Source organism: Rhyacophila brunnea, unplaced genomic scaffold (genome assembly GCF_057557595.1).
Source record: "Rhyacophila brunnea isolate RB1 unplaced genomic scaffold, BYU_Rbru_1.0 scaffold_20, whole genome shotgun sequence".
Taxonomy (NCBI): Eukaryota; Metazoa; Arthropoda; class Insecta; order Trichoptera; family Rhyacophilidae; genus Rhyacophila; species Rhyacophila brunnea.
This window is the reverse complement of record NW_028232860.1, coordinates 26221345-26237506: the sequence shown is the minus strand read 5'-3', so window position 1 is coordinate 26237506 and position 16162 is coordinate 26221345. Positions and strand designations below refer to the sequence as shown.

The 16162-nt window shown below is 37.1% G+C and overlaps 1 protein-coding gene across 1 annotated transcript in view; it reads left to right on the top strand.

The window, feature by feature from the left end:
- Myo81F (unconventional myosin 81F) overlaps positions 1 to 15472 on the top strand; it is a 217115-nt gene extending 201643 nt beyond the window's left edge. The window contains exons 24-37 of the mRNA XM_085948590.1: positions 1388 to 1654; positions 1809 to 2038; positions 2936 to 3119; positions 4166 to 4339; positions 5495 to 5642; positions 6535 to 6706; positions 7660 to 7908; positions 8035 to 8425; positions 9218 to 9400; positions 10444 to 10651; positions 12066 to 12316; positions 12712 to 12972; positions 13634 to 13837; positions 15350 to 15472. Coding sequence (XP_085804716.1) covers positions 1388 to 1654; positions 1809 to 2038; positions 2936 to 3119; positions 4166 to 4339; positions 5495 to 5642; positions 6535 to 6706; positions 7660 to 7908; positions 8035 to 8425; positions 9218 to 9400; positions 10444 to 10651; positions 12066 to 12316; positions 12712 to 12972; positions 13634 to 13837; positions 15350 to 15472 — 3045 coding nt within the window. The remainder of the gene's footprint in view (positions 1 to 1387; positions 1655 to 1808; positions 2039 to 2935; positions 3120 to 4165; positions 4340 to 5494; positions 5643 to 6534; positions 6707 to 7659; positions 7909 to 8034; positions 8426 to 9217; positions 9401 to 10443; positions 10652 to 12065; positions 12317 to 12711; positions 12973 to 13633; positions 13838 to 15349) is intronic.
- The last annotated feature ends 690 nt before the right edge of the window (positions 15473 to 16162 follow it).

The window sequence follows — 16162 nt, the reverse complement described above, 5'->3', positions numbered from 1 at the left end:
ATTAAAAAATAATTTCATTGAAATTATCTCACATTTTCTACACCCCCTTTCCTCCCTAACCCCATTGTCAGGAACCATCACATTATATCAGACTCCCTCCTCTCCGTTAGGATGTGACGATAGATTACGAACGTAAAATTCTCCTTTATATATATTTGTCTTTTGATGTTTGTCCTATACATATTTTCAAAATAATGATGAAACGAAAAACTACTGTACAAAAATAATGGAAAGATGAACAATGTTTAGAAACAGCAGTGACGTCCCTAGACAAAATGGCGCCCCTAGGCAGCGCCAAAATGCCGCTCCATTTTTATACAGTTATTTTTTATCATCCTTTCATCTTTCCAATATCTAAGAAATGTGTTGAATGGGTGCATTACTAACAAAATATACTTATACCTTCCCAAAAGTTTTGACGTTTTTAGGTAGTAGGGACAGTATTTTCTTACATTTAATTTTTGCTATAGGTACATTAATTTGTTATGTCTTGAGGAATTAAGGGCGATCCGTGTCGCTTTTCTTCTAATGGAAGGATATTTTGTTATTAAGTACTAAGTTTATGTGCTATTTCTATTCACCTCGATTTGCCGCCCTTCGAGTAACTGCCGCCCCCAAGCGACGCTCAATCTGCCTACCCCCACGGGACGTCACTGACCTACACGAACCTTTGAAGGCATATGCAGTTGAACCGTTTTTCAAATAATTATTTGCTTAATTTGGATGTTGGATGCTATTAGGGTCACCACTGTGATGCACAATGCGATCGTCAACCAATTTCTTTAGAAACAAAATACTTTAATTTCTTGAACCTCGTACTATAATTTGTTGATAAAAAGATGGAAACACTGTGTCACTTTATGGATAATGGTGTTCAAATAGTAAATCAATCTTATAGCGATAACCTGACGACATCATGTCCTTATTCCTTTCACGTCATCACTCTGGAATGGCTTCTGCGGAATTCTAGATGAGTTTTCTACATCTTTCCCTATCCTCTGCATGCCCTGTGACAGATGCTACGGGTTTTCCAATGAATTCTTTTAAATGGTCACCACCTCATCTGTGTTCCCCCTCTGCCTCTTTTGCATAACACACTGCCTAAACTAAATAACCTTTCAAAGCTTTCTTTGAAAGAATCACATAATACGAGATGCGCGCACATAGATCAGTCTCTCACTGAAACTCAGCTTATATAGTATCGAGATATTAATTCTGTTCTCAGTCTAGGACACCCTCAGCAGTCATCACCAGAACGACATCGACAATATAATAAATCATTTTGTCGTGCAGGCAATTTAAATTTAATACTACAATTAATATGTGTGCTGTATGGCTTTATGATAGTGCTGATTTTACGGCACCTAACCTGCAAATGTGTTGCCAGGTGTCAAACTGTCCATGCGCCGATTGGTCGGAGCGTCTCTGGCTGGTGCTATGCTTAGCTGCAGTCGCGTGGCAACCTTCACGAGCCTTGCATCGGTACTATGTGAGTTTTCTTCGAGGACAACTGGCCGCGTCGGCTCTTGCGGCCGTGACAGCAGAAGGGGCGGCGCCCCCGAGAAGAGCGCAACTGGCACAGTGGTGCTTGGACAACTGCCGACCGGCTGCGGCTCAGCCTAGAAGACACCCGCCAAGCACCGTCGAGATTGCGGTAAGGAATTTTTTCTTGCTTGCGGTACATAGAACTTTGATTATCTTAACTAAGACCATGTTCATATGATCAAAACGCCTGAGCATAGAGAATGTTTCCGGTAAAGTGACAAGGATTCCAATGTATTTGATGGTTTGGTATGTTATTTTTACAGGCGATGAGACGTTTAGGAACTATTGTGTGTCGCTTCTTCTTCCTTGACGGGCGAACGAAAGCTATTGATGTCCACCCGACAGACACTGCGGCAGCTGCCGGAGCTCGCTTGGCGGACAAGTTGGGACTACGCCAGAGAGACGGTTGGGCCGTCTATCAGAGTCGAGGAACTGTAGAGGAGCATGTCAAAGGACACCACTTCTTGTATGATGTTATCGCCAGCTGGGAAATGTAAGGAGATCTTTCAATTACCTATTATCGTTTATAGGTTTATCATTAATATTCGAGTATGGTTATTACGTTTGTGTATGGTAAAAATTTAGGGCTTCTTACCATACTAGTTTTTTTTTAATTGTTGATATTGTAGTCATGTGAATAAATAAGTATGTGTCATGGTATTGACAATAAGAGGTAATACCATATTTACATAGTACCTACATATCGGTAGTGATGGGTGTAGGTAGGCTGTTAAAATCTGACATTAATAGTGCATACTAAAGTTTGTAATACATAGGTAGGTACTTATTAGTTTTCATTGGACTAAGAATCCAAATTGCAGATGGTGTTGGTGAGTTTTTGAAAATCATTTAAATCCTGCCTAAACCAAACCATAATATTTTAGATATACTATAGGTAGGCGATCTAACAAAAATAGTGCACATTTTTTCAGTCATACTTATTTGTTTTTGTTGAATTAAGAATACATATTACAGATAATATTTTAGTTAGTTTTAATTCATTAAGCCCTGCGTAGCCAAACCATCATATATCAAAAATATTCTTCTATCTATAACATACCTATCTAAAATTATTTATGATTTAATGGTATAATTTTTGATATTTTATAGATAGACAAATATTTGTTGACTTTTTATCTATTATGGCTTAGTTTACGCAGGGTTTAAATGAATTTTTAAAACTAATCAACATCCGCAATTTGTAGTCTTAGTTCAATGAAAACAAATACTTATGGCAAAGTTTAGTGTGCACTATTTTTGTTGGATCTTATCAACCTACCTCCACCCTTCACCACCGCTGCAAATGCATACTTTAATATGACCATGACCTTATCCAATACATAATAAATGGTACACGTTTGCATGACTAATTGATATTTTGTTAATCCAGGAACCAATGCGCAATGGCTACCAATGGAGGCTTCCCAACAGTAGCCAGAGGAGCAGCCGGAGGCGGGTCAGCTGAGAATCGTTTCGTTTTCAAACGAAGATTGTTCAGAGGACCAAGAGCCCTCTCTCAAGATCCTGTCGAAGTAGCTCTCCTATATGCTCAAGCTGTTCATAGTGTAGTCAAGGTGATCCATCTAAACTCATAATATTAATATATGTATTGGCTCAAGCAAAGTACAGTACAATGAACCAAAGTTTGGTAGCGCGATTTAAATTTAAAACATATTGGTATACTTAATTGCTGGCTGCAACTAGTACAGCAGATACATACTTTTGAATTCAGGTTGTTTTTGATGGCAGGAAACTTGTGAGTTGTAATTTTATTTTGTTGGAGTGATAAATGATAATAAACTATTTTATAAGGTTGTGTTTCCGACAAACAAAAGTATTTAATTTTATATTAAAATTAATTATGGTTATAATGAATGGTGGTAATAATGGTTGAATATACCCCATTAGCCTTAAAACAAAAATAGTGTGCGGACAGTAACTAAAAAAGGTTCAGGCAGGTAGCTGACAGTGATGAAGCTTATCGTCCAAGTTTGGGCTGTTGATTTTCTCTCAAACTTCTTGTGACAAAGTCGCACGAATTTTTAAATTTACAGAATTTAACCGGACATGTTTTAAGTCAAATCATTAGTTTACAAGCATTATCATGATGGTGATAATACATCGGTAATAAATTTTCTTTTGCACCTATTTTGGTATAGTGCGTAAAGCGACTGTCTTTTTATAAATACGAAGCCGTAGATCATGGGTTTGAACCATCAATTGTATCAAAAAATTCATGTTGTTTTCTAATGTATCCAGTCCAAGAATCCAACTGGTTGGGCAAATGTTCCAAATGTGTTTTCAAACTATTCCTCGTAAAAAAGTCTATGCTTGACATTTTTTTAGTAGATATTCAACAAATTACCATGAAATGTGTAAGCCTTTATTTGATCAAAGGTCTAGTCAGTTTAACATATTCCAACATAAGAGGCCTCGAAATTAGTCAGCGCCTGACGCCTCCGCATGCCTTAAATATTGAGTGTAGTAACCAAACCAAGCAAGAGAAAAATATCTACTTTTCTGGAAATTGATGTATGAAAATGAAGTTGATTATAAGATTGCTTGGACTAATGCAAACATTGTTTCTTTTGTCGTCAATTTGATATCTTCTTGATTGCAGTGTGACGAATTCCCAGTGAGTGCCAAAGTGGCTCTGCAGTTGGCAGGGCTACAGGCTCAAGTATCCCTCGGGGAGCCTGCAGCGCCTCCCTCCACTGCCCATACAGATGCCTACTATGAACCTCACCTCTACATGCCTCCGAGGGTCGCCAACCTAAGGCAGCATCAGCACTGGGTTAGTATTCACATATCTATTCAGAATAACTGAGATGCATCAGTTCAAAAATGTTACATTGCATATTTAAGTTGCCGTATGGCTATAAGAGCTAGAAACTATTTACATAGTAGGGTATAAATAAATAATATAAAATAGCTGAAGTACCCAGTTTCGCACAAGATTGCTTCGTTGATTGATATACATTTATCTTACTTAACAAAACAATAATAATTACATTCTTCAATATTAAAATATGTGTACATACAACATCGAAAACGAAAATAATTTTGACAGCTAAGTCAAACAAAAGAACATAAATTCAAATCGAATCCAAAATATGCAAACTTTATCTCGATCCTTCATGAAAATTTTAAATTGGAATTGACAGGAAAGGTAATTTGAAACAAACAAATGTGTTGTATTTTTTTATGTAATGGAGATGTCAGTTGGGGCCAAGAAGTAAAAATAAATCAAACAAAGATATTTTGACTTTTATATATCACTACATGAGGTATATGTGGTGAGGTAAAGTGAAAATAGTTGATTTTGAGATGAGTCTGCCAATTTATTGCTAAAACCCATACCTACATAATGAACCACTAAGATGTTTTTTTAAATATTGTAATAATATGATGTATGTACTTCATTTAAAAGAAAAAATGCCATTGTTGCATTTATTAAAATCGTCCTATAACTTCAAAACAACCAAGTGGGATAACTAAGATACCTGGGTGTTAATAATGGTTTACGAAAAATCCTACCATTATCATTTATTATAAACCGGAGGAAAAATAAAATAAATGTATAGTTAACTATTTAATTTGTATGACACAAGCATTCCAGTTCAATTATCTCGAAACTAGTATTTTTGACTTATTCCACTGTTGCTTTTTAGGTAGAATATAGATAAGACATTTGGTTTAAAAAGATAAAGAAAAAATAAAACAACAAAACAAAATCAACTAAATAGTCACAGTGAAACCGGTCAGGCATCAATCAAATGTCTCGGCAAAGAAAAACATTAACAGTTTTAAAAAAAAAAGAAACATTCTCAAATGCTTCAAACCAATTTTTATGATTAATTTTCAATACCCCTAATTTACGTCCATTGAAAAGCGTAAAATCAGGGTTTCACTGTATATACATAATATTATTGTTCTTTCATGTTACCAGGTTAGCGTAATAGCAGCTGCTCATCGTCAGTACGGAGCAGGCCGCAGTGAACTGACTGCCAAAGTCCTCTACCTCACATGCGTCATGCAGTATCCACTCTACGGCACGACTCTCTTCCCTGTCACTTATCGGACACATTGGCAACACGGTATGTTTCAATGACTTATCATAAATGTGGTATCTAAAATAAAAACCGATATGTCCACTTTGCAATGATAGTAAACGACGTTTTTGTTTTTCATGCTTAAATAATAGTGTTTTTTTTTGTTGCATTGTATTACCTACCAATTAAGAGCAAACTTCAGTGGAATGGCAAATAATTTTCAGCAATAGGTGGGATATAATTTCACACGCGTTGCCAATCGGAGAGTGATAGTCGACCTGTGAGCACGTTAATTAGTTTTGTGATGGCGTTGGAGGAATCAATTCTTAAATCGTGTAAAGATGACTAAAAAATGTTACGTATTTACTCGAAAAACAAAACATGTCAATGAATATATTATTATTATTACTTAAATAACAATAAACATAACAATTAAATGGACGCATGTTGAATTTTTATGACAAATTATGTTTTGTTCGTCACGCGTCGTTTGCACAATCTGCGCGACGCATAGTCACGATCTTTTTAGTGCCTGCCTCAACTGAAGTATAGCCTTAAGAAGAATAATATGCCTATTTTTATTAGTCAGTCAACTTAAAATTACAATAAATATAAGCAAAATAAAATTGGACATATCGGTATCTGCCTATAACTATTTAATTTGTCGGTTTCTGCATGTCATTAAGAGTTAAAACAATTTATATATCATTACGTCATATTGTGTGAAACGATTTATAGTACATGTACGTATTTATTGTTTGATTTTGACATAATCTGGACTTATCGGTTTTTGCTTTTAGATGCCTCATATTGTGTAGTACAAAGTGTCGATACCCAGTCCGGTCTAGCAATAATAGAAACTTTCCCATTTCACTTTGATAAATACCTAAGCTATATTCCATTGGAATAGTAATAATGTAATGTTTTTTACATGTAGGTCCATCAGTCCTTCTGGGAGTGAACAGTGACGGGTTGGTACTTGTACGGCCAGAAGACAAACAAGTGATGGCCGAGCACCGCTATGAGGATATAGAATCTCTCATGGTGGACCCGTCCGACTGCTTCCTTACAATCACACTAAATCAGGCCGCTATGCATAACAATCAAAGGTATATAATATATTTAATATCATTAAAGACGTTGAAGAAAAACTTCATATAGATGGAGCAAAAGAAAGTAAAACTGAAAAAGGGTTACGAAGATTAATGATTCAATTAGCTGCAAGCACTTCAACAACATCTTATATTCGTCCAGTCAATTTCATTCATTATTAAATGCGCAACTATGTTACCAAGATAAACCCGGTGTTACTTGTATTTATTACGAATGAATGTTACTGTTTTATTAAATTACTACATAATATGTGACCGTTTCAAACATGACTTGTACTGAACTTTTCCATACATGTATGGACGCAAACTATACACTTATAAAGCAAATACATTCCCACAAAATTATCTGTAGAGCGAACAAAAATGGAATTACAATAATGCCTTATTGAATACGTAATACCACTGTCAGATTCTGTTCAGTTGCGAGTCTTGATTGGGTAGTTTTCGACTACGTCGATGTGTGGCACTGTAACTATGTTATCTATTATAATATGAATGAATTGATTATGTAAATTATTTGTACATAGGAAGACAGCTATATATTATAATATATATATATATATTGCGAAGATATTTATTTTATTTAGTATAAATTTTTTCTCAATATATATATTTTTTTAAACCATGTCCGATCCTTTGAAGATCATATGGGCCTCCACAGTGTGGAGGTTATGTTAACAGATGTATATTTTTTACGAGAAATAGATGTTACTCACTTGCTCCTCAAAAACATCTGAACATCACACTGAAAACTATGTTTTTTTTTACCAGACCCCGGATTTGAATACGGGTAACCATGACATTATAGGCCGGATGCATAAACGCTTGGCCATCGTAGGCGTATTTCAATATCTACTGTTATTATAATTCTTCTTTGTCATCAAAGTTATTATTGTGACTTTTAATAATTGTGTACATGAGGTATTTATAAGTTTTGTTTCATATTTCAGATGCCTGGTAGTTGAGACTGAACAAAAGGTGGAAATAGCAGAATTGATGGTTTCCTACCGCGCAAGTCTGGGTTCGTGGCTGCGAGAAGAGGAAGGTGGTGGGGGACCCGGCAGAGGAGGAGCACCTGCGGCTGAGAGAGCCCGCCTTCACGCCGCGCTTGCCGCTGCACGCCGACAGGCTGTCGATTCTGGACTTCTCAGGAGGCCGCATGATCCTGCTGCCTCTTTCTTGAGGAATACCCTCAGAAGGTAATAGTTTTGTGACAAGCTAATGAAATATATAGTACAAATTTTTTAGCAAAGAATGACACCAAACGTTCTATAATATATTTATGAATGATTGCAATATAAATACATATTTTTTTTTATTCTTAGGTTAAGCAAACATCGCTTGGACAAAGGCAAAAATGATTCAGGAGGCGGAGGCGGGGGAGGGGGATCAGATGGTAACTGTGGAGACTCCATCTCCGGACCCACCGGAGAGACTTACAAAGGTTTCCCAGGAGGGTGGTGGGCCTTCAACCGAGCCCCTATCACCCACTCCCTCACCAGATTGCCCGAGGCGGAGGAACCCGCAGCTGTGCAGATGTTCTGTTCGGTGCTAGCGTGGGCTGGCCTCGCCCCCCTTGTCACCCCCAATGGAGAAAACAAGGAGCCGAGTGGCGGAGGTGCAGAGGAACATGTAGCCATCGCGCAGGGCTTACTCGAGAAGTGTTTACGAAGCGAATCGCTTCTGGCAGAACTATATGTCCAACTTATTAAACAGGTATGTTGCAATTTTTAACATGATATTTTAATTTACTGATTACGCTGAGATGCATAGAATGACTCAAATCACTGGTTATTATTTAGTCATTTACGAGCTGATTGACGGTTAACACTAGAGTAAACAATGACCCATGATGGCCGCGCGGCTTAAACGTCGGCCTATAGTATTGTGGGTCCCAGGTTCGAATCCTGGGTCTGACAAGTACACATGTTGTTTTACAATTTGTGTATGAGTCAGAGTATGGACCTAATAGGTTGAGCAAGTGGCTGACATCCATTTCTCTTAAAAACAAAATCTGTTAGTACAAACCTCCATTCTGTGGAGGCCTATTCGATGGTTTAGTGCGCAGATATTGTATGTCCAGTTTAGTATGTTTTGAGAAAATCGAAGTTTAAAATTTGAGATGCATGAGAAATGAACATACGTATTGTGTATTTGAATGATACAGTATCTTCTTAAATATCCTATTTGGACGTACAATATTTTTACAGCATAAAGATATGATGCAGATGAACATTTTGTGTATGTTAACTCAATTTCGACAAAAACTGGACATAAAATATCTGTGCACTAAACCATCGATATGATCTTATTAGGATCGAACATGGTCGGAAAACAATGACAACTGGTATCTGAGTGCATCATACAAGAGGCAGTTACATGAATTACATTGCGGATGCGTCTCTTGTTGGGAATTTTTGACAGTATTTGGAAGACAGAATTTTCTCTTAGATACACTTCAAAAAGATTTTTAGGCATGATATTATAATATTACCATTGACATTACAGACTACGGATCATCCGGAGCCAGGAAGTCGATCAGCTCTGCGGCTGTGGGCACTGGTTTGCGTGTGCGGAGCCGTCGCCCTACCCACTGCCCGTCCTCTCCGAAGACTACTCTTAGCGCACCTGAGGGCTCGAGCTGGCGATAGGCATTCGCATCAGGCTAAATATGCACGCTTTGCTGAAAAGGTAATATATTCTTTAATTTTCTTCTCACATCACCAACAATTGTATTGTATGTCACACCAATCTGTAGGGAATAACATGACCAAAATTTTAATCCATTTGGATTCTTCTATCGTCGAACAAGAACTTCTTGTCCACGTGTTAAAACTGTGAATTAACAATCCCCTCCAGTGCAGCTAATCACATTTCCGTTTTCAAATGAGGAACGCCCCCAAATTTATCATTTCATTTTACGCTCCCGTGGTGTACGGATCTATCAATTTACGTAATTTGAAGCTTTTTATAATAAAAATATGTCAAAAACGATCAGGAGTGATGTTAGAATAATTATTAGTAAACTTTTGGTTTATTGCGAAGAAGAAAAGGAGTCTCATCTAAAAAGAGAGCCGATACATTATTTAAACACGCCTGCCGTGCGTGCATTGCTGCCATGACAGGTGTGTCACTGAGAAGTCTTCTATATTATGCGACTACAGCGACTACCTGCTATCGCTGATTTCATGTTGTCGGACTATACACATTGAACTGTATATGGCCACCCATAATTATGAGTTTCGACATTGTCATAAAATGGCATATTTTCAATGAAATGTTGTAACTGATATTACAACATTTTTTGTGAGATGATTTAAAATAAAAGGATCTTTTTTGGGTAGGTATGTATGTATTAAAGTTAAACAAAGCATAATTTATTTAGAAATAATGAGGCTTTATAGATTTACTGAATAATAATACTTAATAAAACTGAAATAACTGTTACTTGGCACAGAAAACGATGACATGTGAAGATTTTGCCATGGAATAATGTTGCAATTCAATATTGTGAGTTACGTAAATGTAGTAATTGAAGTTACTATTTTATTGAACTATATTAGGGTCGCACACACAAACTTGTTTGGACTGTACAATTACCATTTTCACTTCTAAACGGAGCATATGTGCATATATTTACAGGGAATGATTGTGAGCTCTCTGAGTAAGTCACTGAGAATATTGTACTTTTTCGAGGCTTATTCCTAATATATATGAAATGTTTCATTGCACAGGCGGTCCTTCGCACGGCGGCAGGAAGACGTCGTCAGTGGGCGCCGTCGCGTGCAGAAGTACTTTGCTCTGCAGCACGAAGACCACTCCACACTCGAGTACACTTACCCGATGGTCACTTCCACTCACTGCAGTTCCACCCGGCCGCCACTGCCAGAGACCTGGTAGCCATGCTTGCCGAGAAAATCGGTTTGAGCTCCACCGCCACTGGTAATTTTTTCTTTCAATATCAACACATTTCAACTTCATTTGTATTAACAGATCAAGCAAAAAATTACCGTAGAACGGGGTGAATAGGAACAGTTCCCGGTAAAAAGTTTCAGAGTGGTGCAATTGCCAAAATGCTATCGTTTGCATTCTGATGTATATGTTATTTGACAGATAATTTATTTGTCTGCCTTTTGGAAACTCCGATAGGACAGAAAACTTGTCCGTTTGTTATTCATCAGACGTGAAAAAGTTTGTTGCGGTTCGCATGTTTTGCTTGTCTGAAAAACTTTGTCGAACGTGGCTATGTCCAAGAATGAACTCAACAAAATTAAATAGGTACATAATTTTGTTCCAGCTAATCCACTGATTAAAGAAATAATACAGTTTCTGTTTTCTAAATAAATATTTCTTTATTTAATCATGTGTTTTAATAAAATTTGCAGTTTTTGACTCCCCGATCCTATTGACCCCGTTTCGCTGGTGAATAGGAACAGACCATAATATTGGGAAAATATATCGATGGCGAGTGAATATTGAGTGTTCCCATTCACCACACCATACTGCTAAATCACAGACACAAATTTTGGCAAGCGAATTTAGCTTTTCAGTCATACAGCGTAGGGTTTAAATTGAATTTGAAATTTGAAAACGTTCCTATTCACCCCGTTTGACGGTACTTATAATTTATTGAGGCTTGTTAATCAATAAGCTTTTATTATATTTAGTTGAGAATACATTTACACATAAGTATCGCCACTCGATGCAGTGGGCAAACAGGTACTACAGAATCAAAAGACTAAGCATTAAAAAAACAGAGCTGATTACCAATACGGTAGTTTTAAGATGAGCAAATAAGTCAACAGAATATAGCTACTATAAACTAGTGGCGAAGGGTGGAGGTAGGCTGTTAAGATCCGCCATAAATAGTGCACACTAAACTTTGTCAGTCATACGTACATGTTTTCATTGAAATAAGACTACAATTTACAGATGGTAGTAATAGATAATAGCCATAAAATAATTGTCCATCTATTAAATATCTAATATTATGCGATTAAATCATCGTGCGCACCTGACATCTGTGATTGTCCATGGTTAAATAATTCCATTCATTTTCAATTATATCAAGTGTAGAAAGATTATACTCTTTCGCCATATTTTCCTTAATGATTTACTGCATCTTAATGCTGAGAAAAGTAAAGAGCAGCATAGGCACATGCAGAAGGAGATTCTCTTAGCTATGCAACCTCTGTAAATGGGTCAATGGTTAAAGCAGTGATGACCTAATAAGACTGGCCAACGATAGGGAGATGTACTGTTATTTGTTCGCCAACCTTCGATAGGAGATAACACCAAAAGAAAAAGAACATTTACTAAATGTAAATGTACTTTAACCGGATTTTCTTTCTTCCAGGTTTCGCACTGTACGAGGTGTGCGGAGGTGGAGAGCGCAGCGTGAGATTTGGAGAGAGAGCTGCAGATGTGTTGGCGAGATGGGAACGACCTCCTCGCCGTCCCCCACAGCTTCTGCTCTTCCGCAAACACCTCTTCCTCCCGCCACCGCTCTCTCCCTATCCTCCCTGTCCTGCTGAGCTACATCTCCTCTATCATCAGCTGTTGCATCAGCTCAGAGCCGATCGCCTGCCTGTCTCACCCAATGAAGCTGTAAGTACTTATTCTTCTTCTTAGTCCACATCTGCTCCTTAGCACAATCTCCAAGCCTATTTTCATTTTTCCAAGTCATGTCATCATCCACCTGTTGCATATTATTGAGTGGCCTTCCAGGACACTGAATGACGGTTGGCTTGAAAAAAAGGCAGGCCAGGTTGAGACTCCATTGAGTCATCCATAATGTATGACCAAGTCAAGTTGTCTGACTTCTATACTGATGTGTTTATTGTTGGTCACCATGTATCGAAGCTCCACAAATTTACTCACAGTTTTGATGATATGGTCATTTAACCATGAATCCTGTGAATTGACCCTCCTTCGGGGTCAGGTTTTTCTATTTTAACCTGAATTGATCAAGGGTAGTAAAAATATAATTTCTTATTCCGCAGGTGATGTTAGTGGCCCTACAAGCACAGGCCAACGGAGGCGACGCAGAGGACGAAGACCAGAGCCCAGCAAGCAGTGACGCGATGTACGCAGAGGTGGCATCGCGCACTCTGCCGGCGCGTCTCGCAGCTGGGCTTGCAGGCGGTGCTGTGCGTCAACACCATCTCGCGCTACGCGGCACCACACCCGCCCAAGCTCGACAATCACTGCTCAATCTGCTGCAATCTTGGCCATTGCATGCCGCCACTATTTTTGATGTCATGGTATGCATATTTTCGCCGACTACTTATTTTTGCTCAATATTCTCTGACACTTACTAGATCGAACTATCCTGATTTTGGTCTTCCTTTTGGTTATTTCTACGCATCACGATTGTACTGAATAGTTTACGTTACGCGTGTGACCAAGAAATTCTGAATGTGCACTATAAAATTTTCTTGTACCTAATATAGACAAACACGAATTCAGTTTTTAATTTTTAAGCCAAAACGGGTTTTTTAAAATTTACCTCCAAAGAAATTTTTTGTTCTTTGTTATTAAAGACATTGTCAATTACTGCTATTTACAGTAAAAACAAAACAATGATTTGGTTCGTGGATTGTGTGTACCAATACGTGTACCGTTGTCAGCGCTACGGGCCCATCGGCTGCCAGGTAATTAGTACCATTAGTAGGGCTCGGACATCCGCACGCACACCATCGACCAACCGCATTATTGTTTTGTTTTTACTGTACAATTTTGTAGAGAACAAAAAAATTTATTTGAACACACGTACAAAAATTTATTCGATAAAACTTTCTATAGTAGTTTTGTAATTTGCAATTCTTTCAAATGATTCATATTTTGTTCTATGAATAAGTATCCTGTATTTTTAGCATTTCACTGAAATCTTCAGATAATAATTCTCGATTTGTCTTTTGGCAGCAATCCTTCACATCGAATTGGCCGCGATCTTTGTGGTTGGCGGTGGGCGCCCGTGGCCTACAGTTGTTGAGGCCTCGAGCACGCTTGCCGCTGTGCTGTTACGAGTTTGACAACCTACTGAGTCACTCCCCTGCACCGGATTGCCTATTGCTGGTCACCGCGGCCGGCTCCAAACATAGCAAGGTCATACTTACCACACAACAGGCAAGTTTATATATCTAATATTATCTTCTATAATATAGTATTAAAATTATTATGCCTAGTTCAAACCAAGGACATTTATTTTGTTCATGAACATTTTTTTCTGTCCATGGCAGAATACAAAAGAATAATATGGACATTAATGTAACAGAATATTGAAATGTTCATTCGTTCATTCACAAAAATTGCTCAACTTTCAAACAGTTTTTATATGTACAATGTTCATTTGTTTCATGAATAGATGAATTGAGTCGCCTAATCGCTAAACCCACTCTAGAGGTTTTTTATAGTTTCAAGTAAATCACGAAAAACGGTTTTGTGCATTTACGATAATGAAGAATGTAGTAGTTAGTAGTGACGTTTGTATAATGATTGAAACGTATGCCAAAAATCATGGTTTGATAATGACATCCGATTGGTCGGCTATGTGGAGCAGATTTAGTAACCTGTTATTTATCCTAAAGCAGGTTTGGTGACTCAAGTCAATATTCATTTTGATTTTTTCACTAAACAGGGCGGAACTTAAAAGTCCCACCTTGATATATGTAGCACATACGTACATTTAAAACTAATGTTATCGAAAAAATGCCCAGAACGGGTTTGACGACAAAGCAATTCAATTTATTGGCCATGCATATTATTATTTAAAGATCAAGCGACATATCCAAAAAATTGATTTATGTACAAATTGTTTGGGCTTGTAACTTTGAAATTGCACAGATTTGCAATTTCTTCTACGCACGAATAACATAGCGATGGTCTAACATTGACACCTTTTATATGACTTTCAATATTTTTGACAGTGGAGTATTAAAATGTTATACAAAAACTATTAAATGAAATTAAATAAAAACAAAAATACCCTTAGTGCTAAATAATTTAGTTTATTTAATTTGATTACCTGATTTTTATAACATTTCAATTTCCCCTATCAAAAATATTGAATGTCAGATACGAGGTATCCACGTTAGACCATCGAAAGGGTAAATTTAATCATTGTTCCCATCACTATTTCCGACTGCTCTTACGTGAAGCCTATTGCATCGTTTTCTAATATTCATCATAAAATTATCAACTTTCTGCTTATGTGGTATGTTTATAGTAACAGGTTACAAATGAAAAACATAGATGGCACTGTACGACAATGACTCCTATTTTCGGCTACCGCAAACTATTCATAATCATGTGCGACCGTAAAATGGATGCGTCTACTGGATTCATCCACAATGTATAACCCAAATTCTGAATGCTATAAACAATGCAGTGACTTCTGTACGTATTTAAAGCAAATAAAAGTTGTTAATTAAATTTCTGTTCACGTCGTAGTATTCGTTATAATATCAACCAAGATGTCTATAAATGAAAGTTTTCTGCAGAAGGTCTTACAACAATTAGTAATGCAATTTAAAAAATAAATATGAATCCCTCTAGGGTCAATAATGTACCTAATTTTCCTACACATTTTATATTCAGAATGGTTAATAGTTATAATTATTTTTTTCTTTCTTGACACAGGCATTCCAAATCTCAACTTTAATCCAAGAATATGTGGAAGCCCTCAGCCCGCCAGCTGCCAACCCCCCTGCGAGACCGCTCAGCTCACTCCAACCTCCTCACCCTCATGCTGTCCAGGCGTAGATTCTTTTTCTTCTTCAACCAAATAAACCTACAGATTAGACTATTACCAATCTATTACATTAATTGTATGTTACGCTAACAAAAGGTATTGATAATTTCATAACAGGATTCTTCATTCAATGATCTTAATGCTGCAATGTCTACAACGTGATGGTATCCCAAATTCCTTAATACAAATCGGTTTATTATCATAGTAATGGTGACATAGCAGTGTGAAAATCATATAACGTTGATTGGGTAGGTGTATTTTTAGCCAATTCACTTTGATGACTTGTTGTTTTCTAAAATTGGTATATCTGTGGGCGAATGGAAAAGGGAGATAAGTTTTAATTGTAAAAATGAATTGAACAATCATAATGCATAATATATAAGATTAGAGACAAGCCGAATTAACAACTCTGAACTAGTGAATTTTATACACAAACATTTCTTTTTCATTTGGCTCTCCTAAAAAGTAGTGAATTCAGAATCTCCCTTTTTGTTTCACACGGAAATATATATACTTATTTAGCTGATTTATTGAACTCTAATTTTCATAAAATCACAGCAGGATTGCTATTAACCCTACACGTTATGTTATTGTCTCTTTTGTGAGTAGTTATTGCTGGCATTTGAGAATTTTAATAAAGCAACACCTGAGACTGCAGAAATCTTGCAAAATCTCGTATTCTGACATTACAGAATAGGTGA